Source organism: Rhineura floridana, chromosome 18 (assembly GCF_030035675.1).
Source record: "Rhineura floridana isolate rRhiFlo1 chromosome 18, rRhiFlo1.hap2, whole genome shotgun sequence".
Classification (NCBI taxonomy): domain Eukaryota; kingdom Metazoa; phylum Chordata; class Lepidosauria; order Squamata; family Rhineuridae; genus Rhineura; species Rhineura floridana.
Window position 1 is genome coordinate 7,909,733 of NC_084497.1, and position 25,255 is coordinate 7,934,987.

Below are 25,255 nucleotides of genomic sequence, written 5' to 3' on the forward strand. Positions count from 1 at the left end.
TGAGAGGCAGTGACTGGCCCAAGGTCACCCAGTGAGCTTCATGGCTGTGTGGGGATTCGAACCCTGGTCTCCCAGGTCATAGTCCAACACTCTAACCACTACACCACACTGGCTCTCACAGAGATCTGTAGCTGGGGGTTATTTTCCATCCCTGAGCTACCGTTTGCCCGTTGGATGTGTTTGGGTGCAACTGACCTCATGTGCCCCTTTCTCACTCCTCTGTCTCTCTCCCCTCCCCCAATCCCCTTTCTAGGCAGACACACTGAAGGAGAGGTATCACTACTATTCCGGCAAGGACTGTGGAGGGATAGACTTCAGGCGCTCTGCTGGGCTGCTGTTTGGTTCACCTGCCTTGTGTTTGGGTTCCCTCCTTAGGTCATGAGCTCGACCAACGGGGAGCTGAACACAGACGACCCGACGGCCGGCCATTCCAATGCCCCCATCACCGCCCCCGCAGAGGTCGAAGTAGCTGATGACACAAAGTGAGTCCAGTTGCGTCTACTCATGCAGGAGAGGCTCTTAAGGACGTTGCGACTCTGTTTCCCTTAGGGGAGGTGGCAGGCTGTATGCGGCCCCCAGGCCTCTATGTCTGGCCCTTGGGACTCTGTGTGTGCAGAAACCTTTGCCCGCTGTGCAAAGGTGTAAAATGTACACAGAATCATAGAACAGTAGAGTTGGAAGGGGCCTATAAGGTCATCAAGTCCAACCCCCTGCTCAATGCAGTTGTTGCCCTGCCTGCTTGTGCCTCTGGCCACGCCCACCATCATATGTGGCCCTTGGCATGTTTGTCCATAAGGGAATGTGGTCCTTGGGTTGAATTTTTTTTTTTTTTTAAATGAAAAGGATGAAAAATTTCTGCAAGGATGATTCTTTGTGTTTTGGTTGAAAGATCTGGGTTTTTTGTTCATAAAAAGTTTAGAAAGTTTCAGCTCTTAAGCCCCCCCCCCAAGTACTGTATTATAGTGTAGTCATTAGTGTTGGACCTGGGAGACCAGGGTTCAAACTCCCTACATAGCCATGAAGCCTAACCTACCTCGCAGGGTTGGCAAGAGATAAAATGGGGAGTAGGGGAGACGTGTGTACTCCTCATCACCTTGGGCTCCTTGGAGGAAAGGTGGGATATAAATGTAACAAATAATTGGCTAATTTGAGGCTTATAGGAACCCCCCCTCATGAAGGCAACAGTCCAAGAGTCTCCCTCTGCAGTTTTTAAATACTTTTCTTAAAAAACCCTTTGCGGTTTCCAAACCTTTCTCCTTTCCAACCACAAACGCGTGCCTAAAAGCATCTTGCCTTTATTGATTTCCTATTTACAAATCAAATAGCAGAGCAAACCCATGGCTAACACTGAATATATATTATGCATATAGCATCTGGTACATTCATTATTTCCGTCGTGACAACACGAGTAATTTCGCAGGAGTGGATTTCAGGAGGTTGGCGGCTGGGGAGGGTTGACAGCAAGTTGAGTGTGCCTGAATTTGCAGCACAGCCCAAGAACATCAATGATACAGAATTCTTCCTTTGGCTGGTGGTATTCTAACACGCACCACCCAAAAGACATCCCACACTCGAGAAGGGGACAGGGTGGGATTTCAAAGTGTGGACTGCAACTGCAATTATTAAGTCTTTCCCCCCACCCCCAAAGTCAGTAACTGTTGGAACCTATTCCGTGATCACTATATATAAAGGGAAAAGGTGTGTGTGTGTGGGGGGGGGGTTATATACGCAGCTCAAGAAACTTCTCTGGTAAAGGGTGAGAGGTGGTTGAGCATTGGGGGGGAAATGGGTTTAAGATGGATCAATTCAACAGCAGCATCTAGTACTACGCACCGTGCACAGAGGCTCTCTTCCCTTGTGCAGATGGCTGAAGAATGGACCCATTCTCCATACTGGCCGTATTGAGGCTCGTAAGTGCAGACACAAAAACTGGATGCAAATCCTGGAAGGGGACTTGCATGCACTGTTGTATCACAAAGAAGGTGCTGTTGGGTTTCTTGCTGTTAAGGTCCAACATCTGAGAAATGAACCCCCCCACACACACCTCCCTAGGACAACACAAACAACAGCAATTATTTCTTAAAGGGAGGTCATTTCCTGGCAGTGGAACAGACCTAAACAGGTTTCAAAACACACACTCCAACCCCTGCCCCCAATTGCAAAGGGGATAAAAGATTCTGGCTTTTACGAAAGCTCAGCCCCCTTTACAAAGAACTTCCTGGCTAGAGTGACACGTCTGGATTTGGCGCACGGACACCTTTTGAATGGTAAGAGTTGGGAGCAATTCATATGTTACAATGCAAGGGAAAGGACGACTCCTTGCAGGACAAAAACAGCCTGCTTGAGCATCTGCAGAGAGACAGACTGCCAAGGTGCTTGCTGGTTCACCTGCCATTTCCACAGGGATTAGATGTGGGAAACTTGCAGCCCTGGTTAGGATCTGGTCAACACATGCCCAGCAGTGCCAGCCTTTGAGCACAACTGGGGTGCAAACACCTCTGTAATAATGTCTCCACCCTCCGATCACCTAGACGTTGGATAAAAGCCTTCCAGATTTGACTGCCCGTTGGGTTACTGCAATCCCCACCCTGCAAAAGGGCAAAAGCAGGAGACCAGCATTTGAACTAACACGTTTCACCAGGAAGGGGGAGCTCGTGGGCGACACAAAACAGGCAACGGGTAGTTATAACAGTTGTACCCCATCGGGCAGCGTGACTGATGTTTCAGTCAAAGTACAGCTAGCAAAAAGGGGTTGGGCAAAGCTCCCCATTTGAGCGTGTGCGCCAGACAGCTGGTGCCCCCCAAACAGTGTCATCGTTGTCTCCTGGGCCATCACAGGTAGCTACTGAAGAAAGCCTGGAGAAGGTGATGCTTCTTCGCCCCCAAAGTGCCAAAAAAGGAGAGAAATCGCCACTTGGGTCTTGCATTTCAGGAAAGGTGGCTCTCACAGGGCCCTAGTCAGTTCCTTCCCTGTTTGAAAACCAAAATGAATGCTCCCTCCGAACTAGTAAGTCAAGCGCCATGGCACCAGCTTGTTAATGAGATCAAGACTAAAAACAGCAGGAGAGTAAAGTGCATTATTAAGCTGCATTATATGAAGCCACAGCAAGCATCAAATCAAAGATCAAGAGTCTTTAGACACCTCTCTTGCCCTTGAAGGAGCCCGTTTGCGTCGCTGTGAAATCACCTCTTGGGAAAAGGCTGCTCTGAGGGAAACAGTCACCCCCTTTTGAGGATGCAGCAAGGCCACAAAAGGGCTGATTTCCCAAGTCTTTTAACAGATCCGCCTCCCTTGAACTCTGCCCCTAGACGGCTCCGCGTCGGGGGCTATCGCACAACTCCTGCTCTTGGCATCCAAAGCATGCGCCCTCAACATGCCAAGGTAGCGTAAGGAGTTCTCTCCCTAAGCTGCTTGAACTAGCCAGAACATCAGCTGGTCACACTGCGCTCTGGGTAAAGCCTTGCCAAGCAACCACCATCTGTAACGCCCTTTTGCCTCCCCCAGCCCGGCCCACCTGACAGCAGCAGAGAGGGGCTTCCTCTGGTGGGGATTGTCCGTCCGCGAGAATGAGTTTGTCACCCACCGCGACAGCCAGATGTAGAAGCAGCTACATTCGCAACGCAATGGAAGAGCCGAGGCAGGCTGCGTGTGGGTGGAAGGAGGCGCTAGGCCCCACCTCGCCCTGCTCCCAGGCCAACGACGGCAAGCAAGGCCAGCAAACGCATCCCGTCATCAGCAAACGCATCAGCCATGTGTGGCAACTGAGAGCAGGAGCAGTCGGCGAGGAGGCCTCCCGTTAGTGTGGCAGAACATGGCCGGCAATTTCAGCTTGGAAGGATGTGCGTGGTGGGGGAGGAGGAGAAGATGCGCCGTGCCTGTCCGCCCGACGGCAGATTTTCCCCAGGGGCAGCCACTTATGTGTAGAAGATGATCTCTGGCATTTGCCCGTCCTCCACCGAGGTGCCGTTGTTGTTCCCGGCGGCATAGCAGAATGTGAAGCAGGTCTTGGCACCCGTCGTCGGCGACTCATGGGTCACTTTGCGCAGCCCTTTGGTTCCGTAGTGGGAATCGGGGCCCTAGGCGAGCGGGTCACAGAGAAAAAGGGACGGGTCTGTTACGATTCAACGGAAGCCATTATGGAGGTTGGGCGGCCCCCCAATCGAGACCCTCTGTGCTGGGGGTAACTGCTCAAACCAAATTGGCGAGAGAGGCCCTCGTTGAATGGGAGACCCACCAAAGCAGGCACAGTCCGCTAGCCACAAATGGTGACCGCTCAGGAACCTGGAACCTGTTTCTCCTCCTACAAGCACCGAGCAAGCCACAAAACTGGACTGCTGGAAAAGGACCTGATCAGAACCAGTCTCGCTTTCCTTCCATCCTGTTTCTGAAGGATGTTCCCTCCCGCCCCCCCCCCCAAGCCCACATCCTCCCCGGCCCGGAGCACCTTCAACGTTGCACAGGCCGTGTAGCTGACAGTAGGCAGGATCTCGACAGGCTCTTTAAACATAACCCGGAATGTGTTGGAGGATCCGTCGCAGCTGAAGCCGGTGTCGTTCTGGCCCAGGATTGTGTTGCTGTCTGTGTGAATGATCTGGGGACGGGAAGAACAAAACCCTTTTCACACAAGGTGTTTTTGTAAATGAAGATGTAAGCCCTTCTCTTCCCAGCACATAAGCCCTTATACCAAGCCAGACCCCTGGGTCCATCTAGCCAATATTGTTTACTCTAGCTCTGCAGGGTCTTGGGGGGAGAGGGAGGCTTATTTTAAAAAAACACACAACTTGAAATACGTTTAACCACCACCCCTGGAGATTCTGGGAATTTCAAGGCAGGATCAACTCTGCTGTGGGTAGGAGCTGCGTCAATCGCACCCCAGGTCCACTGAGTTTCATATCACCTGCCCTGACTGGAAGCGGTGCTTTTCCCCATCTCACAGCCAGAGTCCCTTTGAAAGTGGAAAAGGCAGGGATTAAGCCTTGGATCTTCCACGTAGTTTCAGCAACCAAGCTGCAGCCGTTGTTTCAAGTCAAGCATCCAAAAATCTTCCCCCTCCATCAGTCAGCTAGCATTCTGTGGCCACAGAGCTTGCTCAACCCTCATGGAGCCAGCTTTCATTATTATTATTAACTACTTCTATTGAATTTTTCAGGTATATGGAACAAAAAAGACCCCCAAAACCAAGTAACATCTTCAAGCAAGAAAAAGACAGATGACATAACAAAATGTCCAAAATCAACTTAAGAGTTCCAGATCTCCCGGGATGCTAGTGGCAGTTACTGTTGTTAACTGATGTCGAGAGGTATCTGAAACAAAACCCACCAAACAAAAGGGGGTTGGACTGGATGGCCTTATAGGCCCCTTCCAACTCTGCTATTCTATGATTCTATGTAAAATGCAACGTAAAACGTCCTTGCAGAGAAAGTAACTCCTGCCCCCCAACAGCAATGCAATAGGGGTTCCTTGGGTTCCCCCCCCTTAAAGCTTTTTCTTGTACGTATTTTTGTATGTTTTGCAAACTTTCGGGCTATATTTAGAAACTGCCAAAGGACATACACGAGGATGGAGAACATCTCCAGATGTTGCTGGACTCCCAACTCCCACTATCATCCCCATTGGGCCATGCTGGCTTGCTGGGGCCGCTGGGGGGGGGGGTCACAGGTGGTCCCCAATTCTTGATCCATAGGATGGCCATGGTGAATGCAAAGCGGTTTCATAAATATCCTAAATGAATACAAACTAAGATATACTGACACACACACCCCGGTACGGTTTCAGAGTGTGTTCGTGGAGGAGGCCACAACTTTGGTTATGGAAATAAGTCTTGGCTAATTAAATTTGGTCAAAGCCTCTGCATCTAATTCAGAGCCCTCCCACAAGTGGAAGCCTGGGAAGTCCCTTACCTGTATGTTTACTTGATAATCTGTCGGGCCGTGGATCGATCCGTACAGCCCAAATCCGACTATAAATATCCTCTTGTTGACGGAGAACCTGGAGGGTTTGAGAAAAGGAGGGGGGGGAAGGCAAGCTGGTAACAAGTGCAGAAAAATCACATTGGATGGGCAAGCTGAGGCTCCTTGGTGAGCTGGGGGTGGGTACGTCTGCAGCCTTCCAGATGACATCGCCGGAGTCAAACTCCCATCATCCCTGACCGCTTGGCCGTGCTGATAGGAGCTGGGGTCCACCATCATCATCGGAAAGGTCACAGGTTTCCCCACCACTGATCTAAGGGGCGCATTCTCTGCTCTCGGGAGAGGCGTCCTTGGCTGTTCTTGGGCACACCAGTCGCTTCAAAAGCAGACAGAACGGTCCTCCTGGCTGCATTCTGAGGCGACTCTGCCCTTGGGTGCACATGCCGCCCTTCCCCACTGCTGGCTTCAGGCAAAGCGTTGGGCCAATCACATAGCAAAGCGTTTCCGTTGGCCACACCTGTAGGGGCAATAGGTCGATCTACCCATCTGTGGTGAAATCTGAAGCTGGATTTTTTTTTAAAAAAAGCACTCCAGCTGATCCGACCAGGTTTTTGAGTAAAAAGGGGTGGAGACTGACAAGCACTGTCTGCTCTCATTTTCAGAAAAAAAAGAGGTGGAGATGCCCTGCACTGGAACCGGCACAGCAGTGTGTGTCTCCACCCTTTCTTTTATAAAACCGCAGAATAGTCAAGTTGGAAGGGGCCTATAAGGCCATCAAGTACAACCCCCTGCTCAAGTGCAAGCTGCAGCCACTACTCTTTCTTGTATCATGGACTGGAAACCTGTGGTTCTCTAGATGTTGCTGGACTCCCAGCTCCCACCATCGGTGACCTTTGCCTACAGCATCTCCAGGGCCACCCGCTTCCCCGCCTCTGCTGTAATCAACAGATGGCTCTTTTTGTATCTCTCCAATCTATTTGGGCAGACCTGAACATACTGAACACCTAACGTCCTGGAAAGCGTAACTTCGAAGGTTATTCCTGACCTGGAAAACTGTCGCTAATCTAGTTCTGCACGCTTTAAAAACAGATAGGGCGCAACCATGAAATGGGGTGGTTGGAGGGGGAGGGAACGGACCTATCTGCCAAAGACGACAAAGCTCTGGCGTCCCGTCAGGCTGCAGCGATACAAGTGTTACTATCAGCAGTTCATTATCCTTTCTTTGAAGAGGCCTGGAAGCTGTAAAATGGGCAGCCAATCATAGCAAGAGATTTAGTGGATTTAAGTTGGCAGGTGCTGGTTTTTACTTGGGGGGGGTGCAAGGTAAAGATACGCTGGCTGATATTTCAAGGATTGTTGCTCCACCCCATGCTGGAGCACAAGTCAAATGCTGAGACACTTTCCCAAACAGAACCAAAAATGAACGAATGAATGGTAATCACTCTTTCAGATCCAGGAGGAACAGTGGCACTCCAGATGTTGCAGGACTTGAACTCCCAGGAGCCAGTTTGGCCAATGGTCAGGGATGATGGAAGTCCATCAACATCTGGAGGGTCACAGGCCTCCCATCCCTGATCTACGTAGCAGTATATTATACTGCATGCAAAAGATGGAAAGATGCCTCTATTTAGATAAGGCGTTCCTGAGATAGAAGAATACGTCTTCTTCTTATATCAGGGCTGGAGAACCCAGTGGCCCTCCAGATATTACGAGACTGAGACCCCTATCAACTCCAATCAGCTGGAAGCATTCTTCCATTTCTTGCACGTGGTAGGGAACACATCTTAGACTCCTGTGGCTCTCTAGAGGTTGGTAATCCAAGTTAAAGATAAACACAGACTATAAACACGTTACATTAAGCTCAAGGATTTCAATATAAGCATACAAAGACCGAGAGCAATTGTGTTAATCTCTGTTTAGAACAAGAAAGCCACTCCCTCAAGTGGCATTCTGTTTCACTAAACATTCTATATTTTGCTGTGCAAAGAATGCTGCTTACCAGAAATGCACGCAGAGTTTTGGGGATTTCGCCCATTTTCGAGAGCATTCCTCAGAACAGACAGAGGGTTCGGAGTGAGCAGACAAAAATTACACATTTTTTTGCAAACAGAGATGAAGAGAAGGAGGTGGAAGGGGAGCTCCCTTATGCGTAGAACACATTCCTAGATTGGTCTGTGGATTTTCAAAGTGAAAGGCAAGGTAATTAGAAAGAGGATGTAACCACTGTAAATTTGGCATTAGAGCTGGCCCATGCTGAAACTATGGGGACCCAGGAAAAAGTACAATCACCTGATAAGGATAAACAGCTAAATGAACTTATGCTAAGACAAGTTACTGAGCTGGCTTGTAGTGCGGGGGAAGTAAACAAGAGAGCGGCCCCCCACTTAGCACAAGGTAACTCCGGAGTTCAAATTGTCAACAGAAGGATGGCTTCTCCTTTTTTTTTTTGCTAAAGGAGGATACTGAACATATTAAATCTTTTTTATCTGAGTGCAATGAGCCTCTAACTACTCTTGTGAAAGTGAAAGCTCAGGGTTTAAAAGTGATGGTGTGGATAAGGAACCAAGCAAATGCAAGTTACCAACAAATGAATTAAATAAGTCGGCTGTGAAGAACGGTAAGGTTCCCAAGGTGATAAGGAAGAAAAGTGTTAACTTAAAAAAGAGGAAGAGTGTGCAAAACTCAAAATGTGCACCTTCTAAGAAAATGGTTAAGAAGGTTTTTGAATTAATAGATGAAGATCTTAAACTAAAATCTGGCCGGAAGCTTAGAAGACGCCAGTAACTAAACAAAATGCACAGATAATGAGTTTAAGAGTATAGATGGTTCGGCATCCCGGATAAGGTTCAGGATCCAGATAATCAGGATCTACAGATTATGATAACACCTGGATCAAAATCCTGTCAGAAGAAGCCTGTAAATGACAACAACTGGAACCTTGTTCTGATCCATCACAAGCTAAAAACGGAAATGGACTGCCTTCAAGTCGATCCCGATTTATGGCGACCCTACAAATAGGGTTTTCATGGTAAGCGGTATTATTCAGAGGTGGTTTCCCATTGCCTTCCTCTGAGGCTGAGAGGCAGTGGTCACCCAGTGAGCTTCATGGCTGTGTGGGGATTCGAACCCTGGTCTCCCAGGTCGTAGTCCAACACTCTAACCACTACGCCACACTGGCTCTCCCCCATCATAAGCTGGTTCTCTCTAATTACCCCAAACCCAGTGGGTTTTTAAATCAAAATGAGCGGAAAATGCAGCTCTTGCAAATATTAAACGAGGTCCTTTTGAGTTCTGACTTCACTGTAGCAGACATAAGTCACGTGGAGTATTTGCATTATAATTATACAGACATACCCAGCTTAACGTCGCCTCGCTATAACGGACATGCTCCATACTCCACCATACCCCACTTAACGTACGCACGCTTCGCAATTAAGGACGCTTAATGGCATGACGCCGCTGCCATCTAGTGGCGATTGCAGTGCAGTACATGCATGGATAATTGCTTCACTTTAAGTGAACATTTTCACTTTACATACATTGCGTATGTTAAAGTGGGGTATGCCTGTATCTGTGCACCTTTAAAGAGTGGGGTTTAGCCAGAATTGTTTTTGATAGCAGGGGAGATCTTATACAAAGGGGTGTAATTGTTTCAAGATGCTTTGAGAATCAAGCACCCCTATGGGACTTAGGAGGATATGCCCCAAAATCCACAAAAGGTTGTTTAAGAGAGAACGCCAATACTTGAATCTATTTAATTCAGCTAACGGAACCAGATACGACGTTTGTTGTTGTTGATATGTGCCTTCAAGTCAATCACGACTTATGGTGACCTCCAAGAGCATCTGTCATGAACCACCCTGTTCAGACCTTGCAAGTTCAGCTCTGTGGCTTCATTTATGGAGTCAATCAAACTCTTGTTTGGTCTTCCTCTTTTTCAACTCCCTTCTGTTTTTCCCAGCATTATTGTCTTTTCTAGTGAATCACGTCTTCTCACTATGTGTCCATAGTATGATAACCTCAGTTTCATCATTTTAGCTTCTAGTAACAGTTCTGGTTTAATTTGATAATGTATTCCCTCGCATAAATTCCAACTCACCTCGGAACAGTTATGGGAAAAGCCGACTTGGATTAATGAACAAGGGCGAAGACATCTTCATTGCAAGGAGCAGAAAGCTCTCTTAAACTCCTTTTGCGCTCTGAATGCAGAAGCACAAAATGAAATAGTGACAAGACTGGGGGCGTCAAGAGACCATCTGATAACTATGCAGACAGGTCGAGATGATTCTATGGACAGAACGGGAACTTGCAGGAATCCTGAGAGCCAGGATCTGGTATACCAAATCACCCGAAGGGATGGGTGGGAGAAGGTTGGCTGCTGAGAGGGAAAAGGGTGCCCAGAGTGACCTGACCGCTGTAGAGATAAATGTTTCAGCATATAAATCTGAGCAGAGTAATAACAGGAGCACAGTGCTCACTGATTCAAAAGCTAAGACTAAGAACTATAGATGAGATGAGGTATTTGGAAGAAGAGGAAATGGGTTCGCCACAGAGGCCAGCTGAATTTGCTAGCCACCCGATAAAGGTGGTGATATCAAATGTCAGTAGGATGAGCAGAATTAGAACTTATAGGAAGAAAGGAACAACATATAACGCAGGTGGGAACAATTCCAACTACAAAAGAGCCCAGAGCATCCACCAAGAGGAGATCTTGCATTATCAGGATTGACAAAATGTAAATCGCAGTTAACTCTTCTTTCTTGGAACACTGCAGGATGGTTAAGTAAAATTGTAAATTCTATTAATAATTTTGATATTGTATTGTTACAAGAGACATGGGCCAATGAGGACTTGTTTTTAAATGATTTTGATTCACACTCGCTGGTTGCATCTCCGAGTACTAGGGGAGGTCGTTCTAGAGGTGGTTTGAGTATCTCAATATTCATCAATATCCAGGCCTCCTTTTTTAAATTAGAGCCTTTGATTCATTTGGCTACCTCGGCAGTCATTAAATTTAGAGCATTTCTGAAAATTAATGTTTTGTCTGTCTCCAGTAAGGCAAAAATGGCAGGTTAAAAAGAATTGGCTGAAGTTGGAAGGGTATATTAACAGATTGACTGTCTTGTACCCAGAAGCCTCAGTGATCCTGGTGGGCAATCTTAATGCACGAATTGGTCAGTGTGATGAAGCCTTGTACACCCACTTTCATGAGCACCCGCCTGAAATAGAGGAAACTCATCCATTATCTGATAGGCAATCTAGGATAAGGGATGCAACTATGTAGGCCTATGTCTTATGTTGTTGTTGTTATGTGCCTTCAAGTCGATTACGTCTTATGGCGACCCTATGAATCAGCAACCTCCAAGAGCATCTGTCATGAACCATCCTGTTCAGATCTTGTAAGTTCAGGTCTGTGGCTTCCTTTATGGAATCAAGCCATCTCTTGCTTGGACTTCCTCTTTTTCTACTCCCTTCTGTTTTTCCCAGCATTATTGTCTTTTCTAGTGAATCAGTAATTCCCAATGGGGGAGTAGAGGGAGATAAGAATGGAGAATTTACATTCTTATCTGGAATAGGTGTATCAACAATTGATTATTTTATAGTTTCCTATAATTTGCTAAAAACTGTAAATAGCTGCAAAGTGGGTAACCGCTTTGAGAGTGACCATCTTCCTGACTTTATCTTTAAATTCCAGAAAGTAGATTCTGTATGCTAACCATAAATCCATGTTGAATTCAGATGTTGAAATGAGAGCCGAACATATCTGGTGGTCTATTCAAAGGGATGTTGCACTCAGAAAGGAACACTTGCCTCCACGACGCCGTATTAGCTGCAGATTCCCCTAAAACATTATTTCAAGAACTGATTCTCTCTTTTCAAAATTGCCTGTAAGATGTTACTCCCGAAACAAGTCTAAAACCTGGTTTGACCAAGAACGTATAACAACGAAAAAAAATTTAGTGGAAAAATATAGGCTCCATAGGGAAATGAATTTAACAGCTCTTCCCATGGCTTGGTTTGTGCAAAAAAAGAAGGTACAATGCCTTGATTAAAGAAAAAAAGAAACAAGCCCAAAGAGAATCATGGCTATGAGGCATCTCGGACAAATGATTCAGCAAGATTCGGCAGAGTGATTTTGAGGGGCTGGCAAAACACAACAGTTGATCTGGAGTACCATATCCCTATTAATGCTTGGGAGTCGCACTTCTGCGCTATGTATGCAAAGGGACAGGCCCCCTCAACAAACATCGTTGACTATTTATAACAGTTTGCCAGAGTGGCCCCCAGTTTATCCGAAGTCACTAACCTTATTCTCAGTCTTAAACCTGGCAAAGCCCCTGGAGCGGATATTCCACCTGAGTTGCTTTAAAGCCAATATGGAGGGGGGGGCTCTGGTTCTAGCAGCCCTGTTTTCACCTGTATTGATCGCACAGCGTGCATTCCAGAGGACTGGGGACTTGCTATTAGATTGGACCCTGCAAATTACAGACCTATCAGCCTGTTAAGTGTTGTTAATAAATAAACCAGCCATTTATATGAGAAGCTATTAAGCTGGCTAGAACAAGGAAGCATATTAGAAGATGGAACAGGCTGGTTTCAGATCAGGACGGTCTACTATAGACCAGGGCCTAGGCCTTCAACACCTTGTTGAAAAATATGCATTACCCAGAGAGAGAGCTCTCTATGCAGCCTTTATTGATTTCAAATCAGCTTTCGATCTGATTCAGAGGGACAGACTGCAGGAGACATTTGAGGTTACGAAGACTGACAGACGCCTGTTAACTCTTATCCGTAAACTGTACAAAAACACCTGTACGTGGATTAGTTGTAACCCTGCTGGCCAGTTATCTGATTCCATTTCAACTTTTAATGGAGTTAAACAAGGGTGCTGAGGAGGATTTGGAGCAATACTGAACAAGTCTGACTGCCATTCTGCTCTCAACAGGGAGTCACGTAGACAAGAAAGAAAAGTGCTGTTGTAGTGAAAATGTGCCAAGGACACTGATATTGCAGGAATGGAGGGAGGATGGATGGTACAGGGGGGTATAGCATTATTGTAGCAATGTAACTGTTGCCATGCTTGTGACGGAAGAAGAGGTATATAACTGTCTGTAACTAACCACCATTTTGAGGAAGAGAGTAGAGGCCTGTGCTCTACTCTGGCTAAGCGCTTAGCTAAATAAACAACCTTAAAACAGGCTTTGGCTTCATTATTAAATCTCCTCAAAAAGAACTCAGTCGTAAATTCCACGACAGTGCATTCTTGCCTCTACTTTATTCAATTTTTATATTAACTCCTTAGTTAAGAGTTTAGCGGAGGTTTACTCACACCCACCAAGAATGGCTAACAGAGCCCTGTCAATCCTTTTGTACGCTGATGATGCAGTGCTTCTTTCCCGGACAAGTATAGGTCTAAGACACCTTGTAAAAGCCCTGGACTCTTGTTGTAATAAGAAAGGTTTGATGATTAATTATGACAAGTCCAAAGTACTAGTTTTCTCCAGGAAGAGGACAAAGCATAAATGGCAGATTAATAACCATCCTATTGAACAGGTCATATCTTATGTTTATCTGGGTGTAACCTTCCATGCATCAGGCTCCTGGAGAGCCCATTTAAAAAAAGCTACTGGAATGCTCAGAGGAGTATAAAGGCTCCGTTTCAGTTCTTGGGGGGCCAATATGCACCTTCAGCCTTCCAGGTGATCTTAGCGAAGGCTATTTCAAAGATGTCATATGACGCCCAAGCTGTGTGTCTAATGTGTTGCTTTGTTAAGAAGCAGGGCTAATTACTACTGAAGCCTGTGCATGGATTCTTAGGCTTCATTACTGGCTGAAGCTGATTTTCTTCTCCTGTGGGTTTGGCCGCTTTGACACTGATTGATGCACATCAGTCACGATGGAAACAATTTGAGAAATTGCAAAATCTGGGATTTACCCCTTGTGCTCTTCTCACCCTTGGATATGCTAAGAAATCTGGGATTTACCCCTTGTGCTCTTCTCGCCCTTGCATATGCTAAGTAAAAAACTATTATCCAACAGCAAATTTGGGATACAGAACTACACAATCACTGGAGTCTTGCTGGCAGTTCAGCGATAACAAGACAGCCCTGGTGCCTACGCATTATCATAGAATCATAGAATAGTAGAGTTGGAAGGGGCCTGTAAGGCCATCCAGTCCAACCCCCTGCTCAATGCAGGAATCCAAATCAAAGCATTCCCGACAGATGGCTGTCCAGCTGCCTCTAGAAGGCCTCCAGTGTCGGAGAGCCCACTACCTCTCTAACAAACTTGAATATCCCTAAATATAGAAGAACTTTTACAGCTGCCAGGTTCAATGTACTTCCATCCACCCTCCTGGAGGGAAAATATAGAAGAGTACCTTATCATGAAAGGATCTGTGTGGAATGGAGGAAGTGGAAAATGTAGGTCACGTTTTACTGCCTTGCACCGTTTATAGAGATCTCCATTACTCTTTTATTACCCCAATTTTACAAAGCATTCCGGACATACCCAGCGAGTTTTACTTAACATAGTTACTGGCAGACAGGAATCCACAGGTGACAGTAAGAGTGGCCAGTTTCTGTGCTGCTGATATTGCATGTCAGAAAGCGATGATAAATGGCCTTATACAGGAAATTTATATTGACTGTAATTTTGGACTTTTTATTCACTTGTGATTTTATGTATTTTATATCATTTTAATTACTCATGTCTCTATGTACTGATCTTTGATCAAATTAAATTTATTCATACCAAAGGTTGCCAGACTTGACCAACGGCCATGCTGGCTGCTGGGAGCCATAGTCTGATGACACCTGGAAGGCACCAGGTTTGAGGAACTGGGAATGGACTGCCTTCAAGTCGATCCCGACTTATGGCTACCCTATGAATAGGGTTTTCATGGTAAGCGGTATTCAGAGGGGGTTTACCATTGCCTCCCTCTGAGGCTAGTCCTCCCCAGCTGGCCAGGGCCTGCTCAGCTTGCCACAGCTGCACAAGCCAGCCCCTTCCTTGTCTGCAACTGCCAGCTGGGGGGCAACTGGGCTCCTTGGGACAATGAAGCTTGCCCATGGCTGCACAGGTGGCCGGACACGTAACCCCTGAGCCGCTCGCTGTGGGGGTGATCTTTAGCTGGCCCATGACACCCAGGAGACACGAGCGGGGATTTGAACTCATAGACTCTGGACTCCCAGCCAGGCTCTCCTCCCCACTGTGCTATACGAGGTTGTTCTGATCACTATGCCCCCAGTGGCTGATCCAAGCATTGCTAATGCCTCCCCAAGCCCACTGGGTGAAGACTCTCTTTTCGGGAGCCACCCAGTGTCTGTGTCGGAACACTCACCTGATCCGGTCGCTGGTGCCGCTGTACCCCCAGCGGCTCTCTACCTGCTGGAAGCGGTTGATGCTGCACTCCTTCCCTCGCAGGCAGCAGCGGGGGCGGTCGATAAACTCCACCCGCGGTTTGGGATTGACGGTGAAGTGGAGGAACAGGCTGACTACTTCACGGTCGGTGAGGATGCCCGACTGAGCTGGTCCTGGGGAAAAAGGCAGGCAGAAGACGTCAACCGCAGCACTTCACTAAGGTTCGATTATTGCATTCAGTGATTACGTTCTTTCATCTCTCCCCAGGCCCAGCCACCCTTGCTATCCTAACAAGGTTGTTGTGGGAGCACATTTCATAATTTAACTATGTTATGTGCATAGTTAAACTACAGAATTCACTCCCACAAGAGGGAGCGATGGCCAGCAACTTGCATGACTTTAAAAGAGGATTAGACAAATTGACGGAGGGTGATAAGGCTGTCAACGAACGCTAGCCACAATGGCTGCATTCTCCCTACACCATTGTAGGCAGCGTGCCTATGAATACCAGTTGCTGGGAATCACAAGTGGGGAGAGTTGGTGTTGCGCTCAAGTCCCGGTTGCAGCTTCCCATTTGGGCATCTGGTTGGCTACTGTGAGAACAGGATGCTGGACTAGATGGGCCCCTTTTGGCCTGATCACGCTGCAGGGCCCTTCTTACATTCTTACCCTCACAACCCCCTCTGAAGTAAGGTTAGGTTGAGAGGGGGAGAGAGAGAAAGAGTGCAACTGTTCCGGGTCACCGAGCAACCTGGCCTGGGAATCTGAGCGCAAGGATTGCATCCAGCTCAATCCTACTCGGAGAAAACCTACTGAAATGAATGGATCCAAGTTAATCATGCCCTTTAATTTCAGTGAGCCTACTCTGAGTATGACTACAACCCCACGTCTCCCCAGTCCAACACTAATTGCTACACTACACCACTTTCCTTTAGGAACCGATGACCCCGGGAGGTGGGCTCTCCAACGCTGGAGGCCTTCAAGAGGCAGCTGGACAGCCACCTGTCGGGGATGCTTTAAGCTGGATTCCTGCCTTGAGAAGGGGGTTGGACTCGATGGCCTCACAGGACCCTTCCATCTCTATAAGTCTAGGATTCTAGGAAAAGAACAAAAGCGTATAAAACCAGACTTACAGTTCCTAGCACCCTTCGCAAACTAAAGTTCCCAAAAATCTGCTCTCTTGCCCTCCATTTTGGCTAACTCATCCAGTGATAATAACTAACTAACCCCAGCTGGAATCCAGATCCATGTCTAACAGGAACTTGGAAATCCATTGATATTGAGAAACCCAGTTTCCTCAGAACCTCAGAGAGCATCTAGCAAGCCCTCATAGCGCAAGAAGGGGCCCACCTCCCCTTGCCTTCAAAATGTGGCTTACAATCCGATTGGGCACCTTCTGACAGCTGTCACTCAAACCCATGGGACGACAGTGCCCTTTTAATACTAAGCTGGGCCATGTCGTTCTTTGTCTCTGGTTTGCCTGACCCACCGTTTGCCCCTCATACACCATTACAGAGGCCTGCCAGTAGCCGTCCACACGCTTTATACACGAGGAGACCAGAAGCCTGTTTGGCAAGTAGCAAGGGTAGTTAAGTTGAGCTAAAGAGCTCCTTTTATTTCAAGATTCTGCTTGTTCCTCCTCCTTTGCCTTCTTTTACTCTTAGAAAATGTGATATAAATTGGACAGTTGGATCTGTGTGCCTGGATTGCCAAACTATCGAAGTATTCAGACACCCACACGTGCCAAGACCGTTGGGGTCCATGTATATTCCATGGTTTTTAAAAGACCAGCACGTTGCTCTGCTCTCCTGGGGGCAGGGGGAGGCAGAAGAATGTGCACTGGCTTTACTCTCTGAGTAAATGGAGCGGGGTCTGGCTGGGAAGCACATAGGGTGCTATCCCTAGGATCCCAGGATTCTAAGTACTAAATTGGGCCCCCCCAGAGTCTTCCTGTCTGGGAGGAAAGGGGTGTATGAAATTGGTGGCAGTGCTATCAAATAATTTGAGGTGTACCTTACAACGAAGCTGTGCAAGGGAGGGAAAAAGGGGGCTCTTTTGAGCCTCTCCTCCTCTCACAGCCATGACAGTTAAAGTGACAGAAGAGTGCTTTAAATGGATGGTGGGGATGAGAGCTATGGACCTCAGCAAGGACTGGATCTGCTCCAAACACACTTTGCCAAGCAGATTCATGTTGCTTTTCGTTTTATTAACTTTCGTGCCTCCATACGTTTAAAAATGTTCCATTTGCTTTCACATACTGAGCTCAAAAGCCTCACAAATATGGAGTGGGGCAGGGGTAGAGAAAATGCTTCACTTCCACTGATAAACCTGCCCATGTACTTAGATCAGTCAGGGGGGCGTGGGGGACTATGCTCTGTCCCCACACACACACACAGACCCCGGCCATCAGAAGCATCCTGGGTGCTTCTGTCGTGGAACCTCCACTTTTGGAATGCCCACCGGAGTTAGACCCACCCCACTGATGTGGGTTTTCAAGAACATTTTGAAACGGAAATATTTTCCAATTAACTGGGACCCGATTCCGCATCTGGTAGTCAACCAGATGCCCCCAATGGGAAGCCCGCAAGGTTATTCCCTAAGCCGTAGATAACTTTAAAAGGAAACATCAAAGAGAACATTGGAACTAACCAGTTTGACTGCTATGGCATCCATTGTGTAACTAATCCTCTGGTCTGGTCTGCGTGCCTGGAGTGAAAGATGTTAGATTGACAGGCACGCGGGAGAGAGCCTTTTCAGCTGTGGCCCCCAAGCTTTGGAATACTCTACCCCAAGAAGTTTGCTCTGCGGGCTCCCTGTCAGTTTTGCAGAGATTTCTGAAAACGATCTTGTTCCAGAGAGCCTTTGGGAGGGACCAAAGGTAGAGCCTGACACTGATTTTATGCCTTCTGCATTAAATTTTACCCTTGTAGTCCCTTTAGTACCAATCTCTCTCTATATGTATATATGTGTGTGTGTTGTATTTTATGTATTTTAATTGATTTTAATGTTTTTGTGATTTTACTGTTTACAATTTTATTATGTACGTGTTCGATTTTATTTTTGTAAGCCGCCCTGAGTGCCCTATCATTGGGTAGAAGGGAGGGATAGAAATATTTTAAATAAATAAATAAAATAATCCATTTTTTTAGAAACCGAGTTCCCCCACGGAAAGGTACAGCAGGGGGGTACTCCCTGCCCTGCATCAACTGCTTGCCTTCCCTCGCAATTCGCTTTCCAGAGAGCGGGCAGCAAAGGTTTGCTTCCAGGAGGTGTTTGTGGGGCTGCGCATTTATTCTTCAAATGTCGCTGTTATTTTAATGACTATTGTAAGCCGCCTGGGGGGGGGGGAGAAGAGGACCAACAGGGAGGAGAAATGGTATTCAATAAAATAACGCCCCGGGCCATTTGGGAAGGGCCATTGCCACGTGGTCCAAATTCCATCCCTGGCTCCCTGGGGTTCAACCCCCCCCCCCCGCTTGGAATCTCAGACAGCAACTGCCAGTCAGTGTTGACAACCCTGAGCTAGATGGACCCCAGTGGCTGACTCGGCGTAAGGTGGTTTCCTGTTCCTATTAAACCAGCCCTTTATGAACAAACCCCAAGTAGAATCTTGCTTTATTTCTAGGAAACGGACAATCGTGCAAGCCTGCTTTGCAGGTACCCCTGGATAGGGCAGGATTAAAAAAGGGACCCCTGGCGAGCCACTGCCTGTCAGAGTAGACAGTCCTGCACTAGATGGGCCAAACGCCTCGCTTTGCGTAAAGGCGGCTTCCTGGGTCACTGTGACATTGAACCATGAAGGAGTCGGGCCCCGTTTTCAGGGAAGGGCTCCCCGCTCACCTGCAGCAAACTCCTCAATGGTCATCAAGGGGAAGCGGATGAGGGAGAGGGCTTTGCCAAGGGCTTCCCGCTTGTTCTCCGGGACCACCTGCAGCTGCTGTCGGTGGCACTCCGCCTCCGACCACCAGACCACCGCATTGAAGAGGCGCACTTCACGGATGCCAAGGGTGTCCCGCTCCAAGACGGCAACCAGCGTGTCTGTTGGGCAAGGATGGTCGCGTGAAACCAACCCAAAGGCCCCGATATTTTATGGTGTTCATGCACAAGCAGGCGAGGTGAGGGAAGCCCCAGCCTGCCCGATGATGCTGGCCACTGACCATACTGGCTAGCGTCAGAAGAAGTCCAGCAATATCTGGAGGGCCCAGAAGTTCCCCGTCCCTGATCTAAGAGGCCTTCCTGTCTCTCAGGAGGGAATGCCTCTTCTAAAGAGAGGCATTCCTCCACCTCTTTCACGCAGGAGGGATTGTCAATTCTTAGATGAGGGGAACATGTGGTGACCTTCCAGATGTTGCTGGGCTCCAACTCCCATCACCTTTGCGCACGGAATGTGGGGCGGATGGTCGCTGGGACATCAACATTGCCTGCAGAACCACAGGTGGCCCACCCCCAACTTAGGGTAAGCAGGTGGGGGTGAGGGTGTATATTCTTTTATCCAGGTAAGAAACAAACTCAGCAGACTTGCTGGTTTTCAAAAGACAGCTTCAAGAAACCTTTTTTGCACACTGAGCCAACTGCTCAGGTAGTCTTGCATCGCAGAGCCGTCTGGGGGAGAAACCGCTCACATGGGGTCAAAGGCCAGGCCCAGTTCATTCAAATGGGGCAGCACCGAGGCCGAGTGTGTGCTCAAGACCAGTTCCCAGAGGTCCTTGGGACTACAATTCCCATCCTCTGGGGTGGGGGCGCAAGGCTGAAGGTGACATCAGAGGCCTGCTTAAGGCCAATAGTCCCATCTAGCACAGTCAGTTGGACGGGAAGCTCACAGAGTGCAACGACAACATCTCCGGTTGTAGGGGGAAGCTCATGAGTGCCAGGCAGGTTGCCTCTCAGGCTGAGGAGCCACTGCAGAACACCAGAGCTGCCCCCAGAACAGTCTGACAACCGCTGCTGTGGCCAAGAAACCAGGGTCACGCTTGCACTGTTCAGTCTCTCCACGCAAGCCCGTACGTGGGCAGGTACGCAACCACGGGGAACAAAAAAGGGCCGCACGCAGGTATCCACACCGCGGCTGATACTGACGAGGATGTTCTGTTATCAATGACATTTTATAGACTGTGTAGCTTTTGCTGTTGCATTTGCTGTTTAAGATGTCTAACTTGCGTTGTACACCGCTTAGAGTTCCATTTAAATACAAGCGACGTGTAAGTTGTCTAAATAAACAAATGAGCTAGCCGCCGTGATCACAGCTGGTGCCTTCCTGCTTCCCTTTTTTGTTCTGCGTGACTGGGAGGAATGCAACGGCACAAACCAGGCCTTTGCTGGCAAGAGTCCCACGTGCACAAGACAATGGGCTTTGTGACGTTCAGCTGGTGAAAAAAGGCAAGGACAAAATGTCCTCTTCGCCGCTTGACGCAGAGGCTGACTTGGCTGGTGCATAAAACACAGCCAATGAGACAACTTACGTGCTTTTGGGGTCTTCTGCTTCAAGCTCACATGCTTAAATGGTTTTTTTAAAAACAAAAGGAAAATGCATTGCACATAGAAAATATCGTTTAAGGGTGAGGCCAGAAACCTTCTCCTTCACACATCAGCTTTCTGCATGCAGGGATTTTTTTAAAAAATGTGTGGAGGAGCATTCAATCACGTTGAATCCCCAATCAACAACCCAAACACAAATTGACATCGCCTTGTCTGTTCTTTCTAAAAACCACTCGGGACCCTCATAACCTGCATCCAAAAGAATGATTTGCTGAATTCCAGGGCTGTGCTTAAACCTCCCACACACACACACACCAGCAACAGTGAGATCCTGTGCCAATCTGTAGAAATTAGATTTGCATATTTGGTCTTTGCTAGTCAGACCAATTATGCAGGTCTATTCAGTGGGAGGGGTGAGAAACTCATCAGGGCAATGAGTTCCTACTCTTTCACTGCTGGAAATCTTTTCCTGCCACTTCTCTAGACTTTTGGGATTTCACCAGCCGTTTGTCTGCATTCTTTGCAGCCATGAGGACTAGCAATTTGTTTTTTTTAAAAAGAAACACGAAAATGAAAACAGGAAGGACTCTGTGGAAAGTACCACATACTCTGCTTTTTTCCTTTACTCCTGCAGAAAACACACTCTCTCTGTCGCGAGTTCCAGCTCTTCAGACGGCCAGGACCCAAACAGCGCAGAGAAATATCCAAATGGCCAACGGACGATGGTGCAAGCCTGAAAGCAGACGACTTACCCAGATCGATATCCGTGAAGCCTTCTGCGTTGATGGCATCACAAGTGTTCTTGTCTATGCTTTCCAGGCAAAGGCTGGCCAGCTGGGGCTCATCAAAGAGTCTGGCCTAAGACGCAGACAGTGGTCGGCAAATAGAATAAGGAAAATGAAATGAAATGGATACGGAAGATGTAAAAATGGGGGAAGAGGAGGAGATTCTGAAGAAGACACTTTACTTCTGTGCTGTTTCCAAGTGCTTTATAGACCATAAAAGGGCTGCTTATCTGCAGGAATTAACTTTCTCCCTCCCTAGTCAAAGCATGCATTTGCTCAGTTTAGACCAGTGATTCTCAAACGGTGCGCCCAGGCACACTGGTGCGCCCTAAGAGGTGGCTAGGTGTGCCTCAAATATTATGAAAGTATATTTTAAAAATGAGAAGAAACCCACTTGTATAGGGTAAGCAATAGTTTTCTGTAGTTTATTTTTATTCATAGTTTAAAATATATTATTTTTAATTTTGTACACAAAGTGCGCCAGAAAATTTTTATATGTTTTACAGTGCGCTGCGGCGAACCAAAAAAGTTTGAGAACCACTGGCTTAGACTTTTAACTATGCCAACAAAACAACCATCTTTGAGCATGCAAATCAGGTCAGACTGAAGACGCTGCACACTCTACCTGCAAAGCCTTGCGCACAGAAGGTCCCAGGTTGCAATACCTGGCATCTCCACTAGGTGGGCTGGGAAAAGTTCTTACACCGCCCATTACAGAATCTGCCCAGGGATCGATCCCTCTGTGCAAGTTATTATTTTCCTAAAAGGTCAACCAGATGATTTCAAATTGTTGCTGGCTGACATAGACGAGCTTGTTACCTATAGTGTCATTTCATACACACTAGCAGAAAAGAAAAGTTACAACCTGCTTTTTTGATCCAAAGAGTGATTTATTTATGTGATTTATTTATCGCCCATCTGGCTGGAGACCCAGCCACTCTGAGCGATGTACAAAGTAAAGGTATATGCCAATGGGTTTTCTTAAAAAAAAATCGAAATGATTTGAGGAATGTTACCATTTAATGGAACATTAATACATTAGCAGTTCTTAAAATATACATGTTTTAAGTTGTGTTTGGACTGCGACAATGGCATTTTGTGATGTGCATTGGTTGCAAACAGAAACAAGGCTGACTGACGAGCAAAAATCTGCTTTATGGACAGGGATGGCAAAGGATACGTGTCTGTCCTATGTGGTGAAGATCACACAGAACTATTAAAGTGTCTTCTTGTGGTTTGTTTTCTAATATATAAGCATTGACCTCCTTACAGAAAAGACTACTTCCCCCACAAACATACCTGCGTTAAAAGCATGAATGCGTTATCTGCTCTAAGGTTCTTCTTCAGGAACTCTACACAGTGAGCTTCGAGGGCGGGGACCGCGTATTTCTTGGCCGTGTAAAGAGTCGTCATCACGGTCTCTGGCCCAATTTGAACTTCATCTGAGTAGAGAAACCTGGAAACAAGAGGTGGGGAGGGGAGCGGAAAACACTGCCACGATTAAAAAGAGAGTTTCGACTTGAGACGGTAACAGCACTAGCATGGAATGAATTAGCTGTTGTTTAGGAAGAGGCTTCTCTGCCCATAAACAGAAGGCGGATTCTTCATTCGGCACCAACTCGTTCAAACCAGACATTTCATCCTGGAGCACCAGAACCCCCAATGTGTCCACCTCATTTTTCTAGCACTTCTCAGCCACCATGAGGACTAGAAGCCTCTTTTTTTTTTTTTAAAGGAAAGAGGGAGCTCTTTGGGTTTGGCATAAGAATGTAAGAAGAGCCTGCTGGATCAGGCCAGTTGCCCATCTAGTCAAGCCTTCTGTCCTCACAGTGGGAAGCTGCAAAGCAAGACCTGAGTACAACAGCCGCTCTTCCCTCCTGCGGGTTCCAGCAACCGGTGTCCAGAAGCGCACTGCCTCCAACAACAGAGGTATGCAATCGAGGCGGATTGGGGAGACAAACTTGCTTACTAACACTTACAGCCTGTTTTTTTCTCTTCCAAAGAGCTCATCGCTCCTCCTCTGTTATCCTCATGCACAACCCTGAGAGGTGAAGTTGGAAAGAGTACCCAGTGAGCTTCATAATGGAAGGGATTTTTTTATATATTAAGCGGTATAGACATAGTCTAAATAAATAAAATAAATAAGGGGGGAAGATCTGAACCAGGCTCTTCTTAGTCCTAGCCTGGCGCTCTAACCACTATACCACACGGCCCCTCATGCGAACCTGGCTCTCCAGTTTTGTTTTTAAAAAGGGACCTCTGCTTGATTTGTTCTGGTTTTTAATGGATTATTTATTATTTTAAAATGCAGCATTCCGCCTTTCAAACGGCAGAGACGTCTGATGGGTGTCCACCAGCAAGCAAGCACAACCCTGTTCTGCCAAGCACTTGGGAGTAAATTGCTAACCACTCTTTGCTTTTATACTGTTACGTTTTTTTTTTAGGTATTTATCATATTTTATGTACTGCTGGAAACCACCCTGAGGCAGGCAGGGAGGTCGACAAACTGGAGGAATGCATAACACTTCATTCATTCATCATTTTATTTGTATGCCGCCTTTCCACAAAAAATTCTGCTCAAGGCAGCTTACGACAAGGGGAGCAGAAACACACCTCAAAAACAATTACAAAAACAATTTCCTAAGAGCAACAAATAATGAAACAGTAACATAACAAATATAACAGGAAGCAAAAACAGCTTTTCAATATTATGAACATAACAAAACAATCTCTAAAACAAAAGGGGGGGGGAAACACTCTGCTTGGATTGTATCCAGAAGTGCTGTAGCTGACACATCCATTTAAACAACAACAAGGAAGAGGAACACAAACTTTTCACCATTCTGGGAACACAGGAAGTTGCCTTATACGAAGTCAGGGCATTGCTGCACAGAGCTGAGCATCGGGGGGGGGAGGGCTGTAGAGCATCCACTAGGCCCACTCCCTAGGGCTGGGACAGACCACCTGCCTAAAACCCTAAGATCAGGTAGGCAATACTGAGCCAGAGGGTCTGACCCAGGATAAGGCAGCTTCCTGGTACTGTCTGCACTGACGGGCACAGGCTCTCCAGGACTTCAGGCTTAGCTGGAGATTGCAAGGACTGAACATGTTCTGCATACAAAGCAGACACTGTCCTACTGAGCTAGGACCCTTCCACATGGGGGGGGAGCAATGTAATGTATTTTAAGCGAGCTGGGCCTCAGGGTTGCACTCGTTTTTGGAATGTGGCCACTCAGCCTTCCTTCACTATTACTTATTTATTATTTATTACATTTCAGCCCCGCCTTTCTTTTCATGATTGAAACCCAAGGCGGCTTACTTACTCTCCCTCCCTCCCCATCCTGAGCATATCTATCTGTCTATCTATCTATCTGTCTATCTGTCTGTCTGTCTGTCTGTCTGTCTATCTATCTATCTCCATCCTGAGCACATCTATCTATCTATCTCCATCCTGAGCACATCTATCTATCTCTCTCCATCCTGAGCATGTCTGTCTGTCTGTCTGTCTGTCTGTCTGTCTGTCTGTCTGTCTGTCTGTCTATCTATCTATCTCCATCCTGAGCATATCTATCTATCTATCTATCTCCATCCTGAGCATATCTATCTATCTATCTATCTCCATCCTGAGCATATCTATCTATCTATCTATCTCCATCCTGAGCATATCTATCTATCTCCATCCTGAGCATATCTATCTATCTCCATCCTGAGCATATCTATCT

The 25,255-nt window shown here is 47.0% G+C and overlaps 1 protein-coding gene across 2 annotated transcripts in view; it reads right to left on the bottom strand.

Annotated features, from left to right (window-relative positions):
• Positions 1–1,279: 1,279 nt before the first annotated feature.
• Positions 1,280–25,255, bottom strand: part of BTBD2 (BTB domain containing 2) — a 37,213-nt gene continuing 13,237 nt past the window's right edge. For both annotated transcript variants that reach the window (XM_061600563.1, XM_061600562.1), the window contains 7 exons: positions 22,833–22,989; positions 21,501–21,606; positions 19,114–19,311; positions 15,254–15,446; positions 5,902–5,989; positions 4,446–4,592; positions 1,280–4,077 (listed from right to left, as the gene is read on the bottom strand). In XM_061600563.1, the coding sequence (XP_061456547.1) occupies positions 3,916–4,077; positions 4,446–4,592; positions 5,902–5,989; positions 15,254–15,446; positions 19,114–19,311; positions 21,501–21,606; positions 22,833–22,989 (1,051 nt within the window). In that variant the 3' untranslated portion in view covers positions 1,280–3,915. The remainder of the gene's footprint in view (positions 4,078–4,445; positions 4,593–5,901; positions 5,990–15,253; positions 15,447–19,113; positions 19,312–21,500; positions 21,607–22,832; positions 22,990–25,255) is intronic.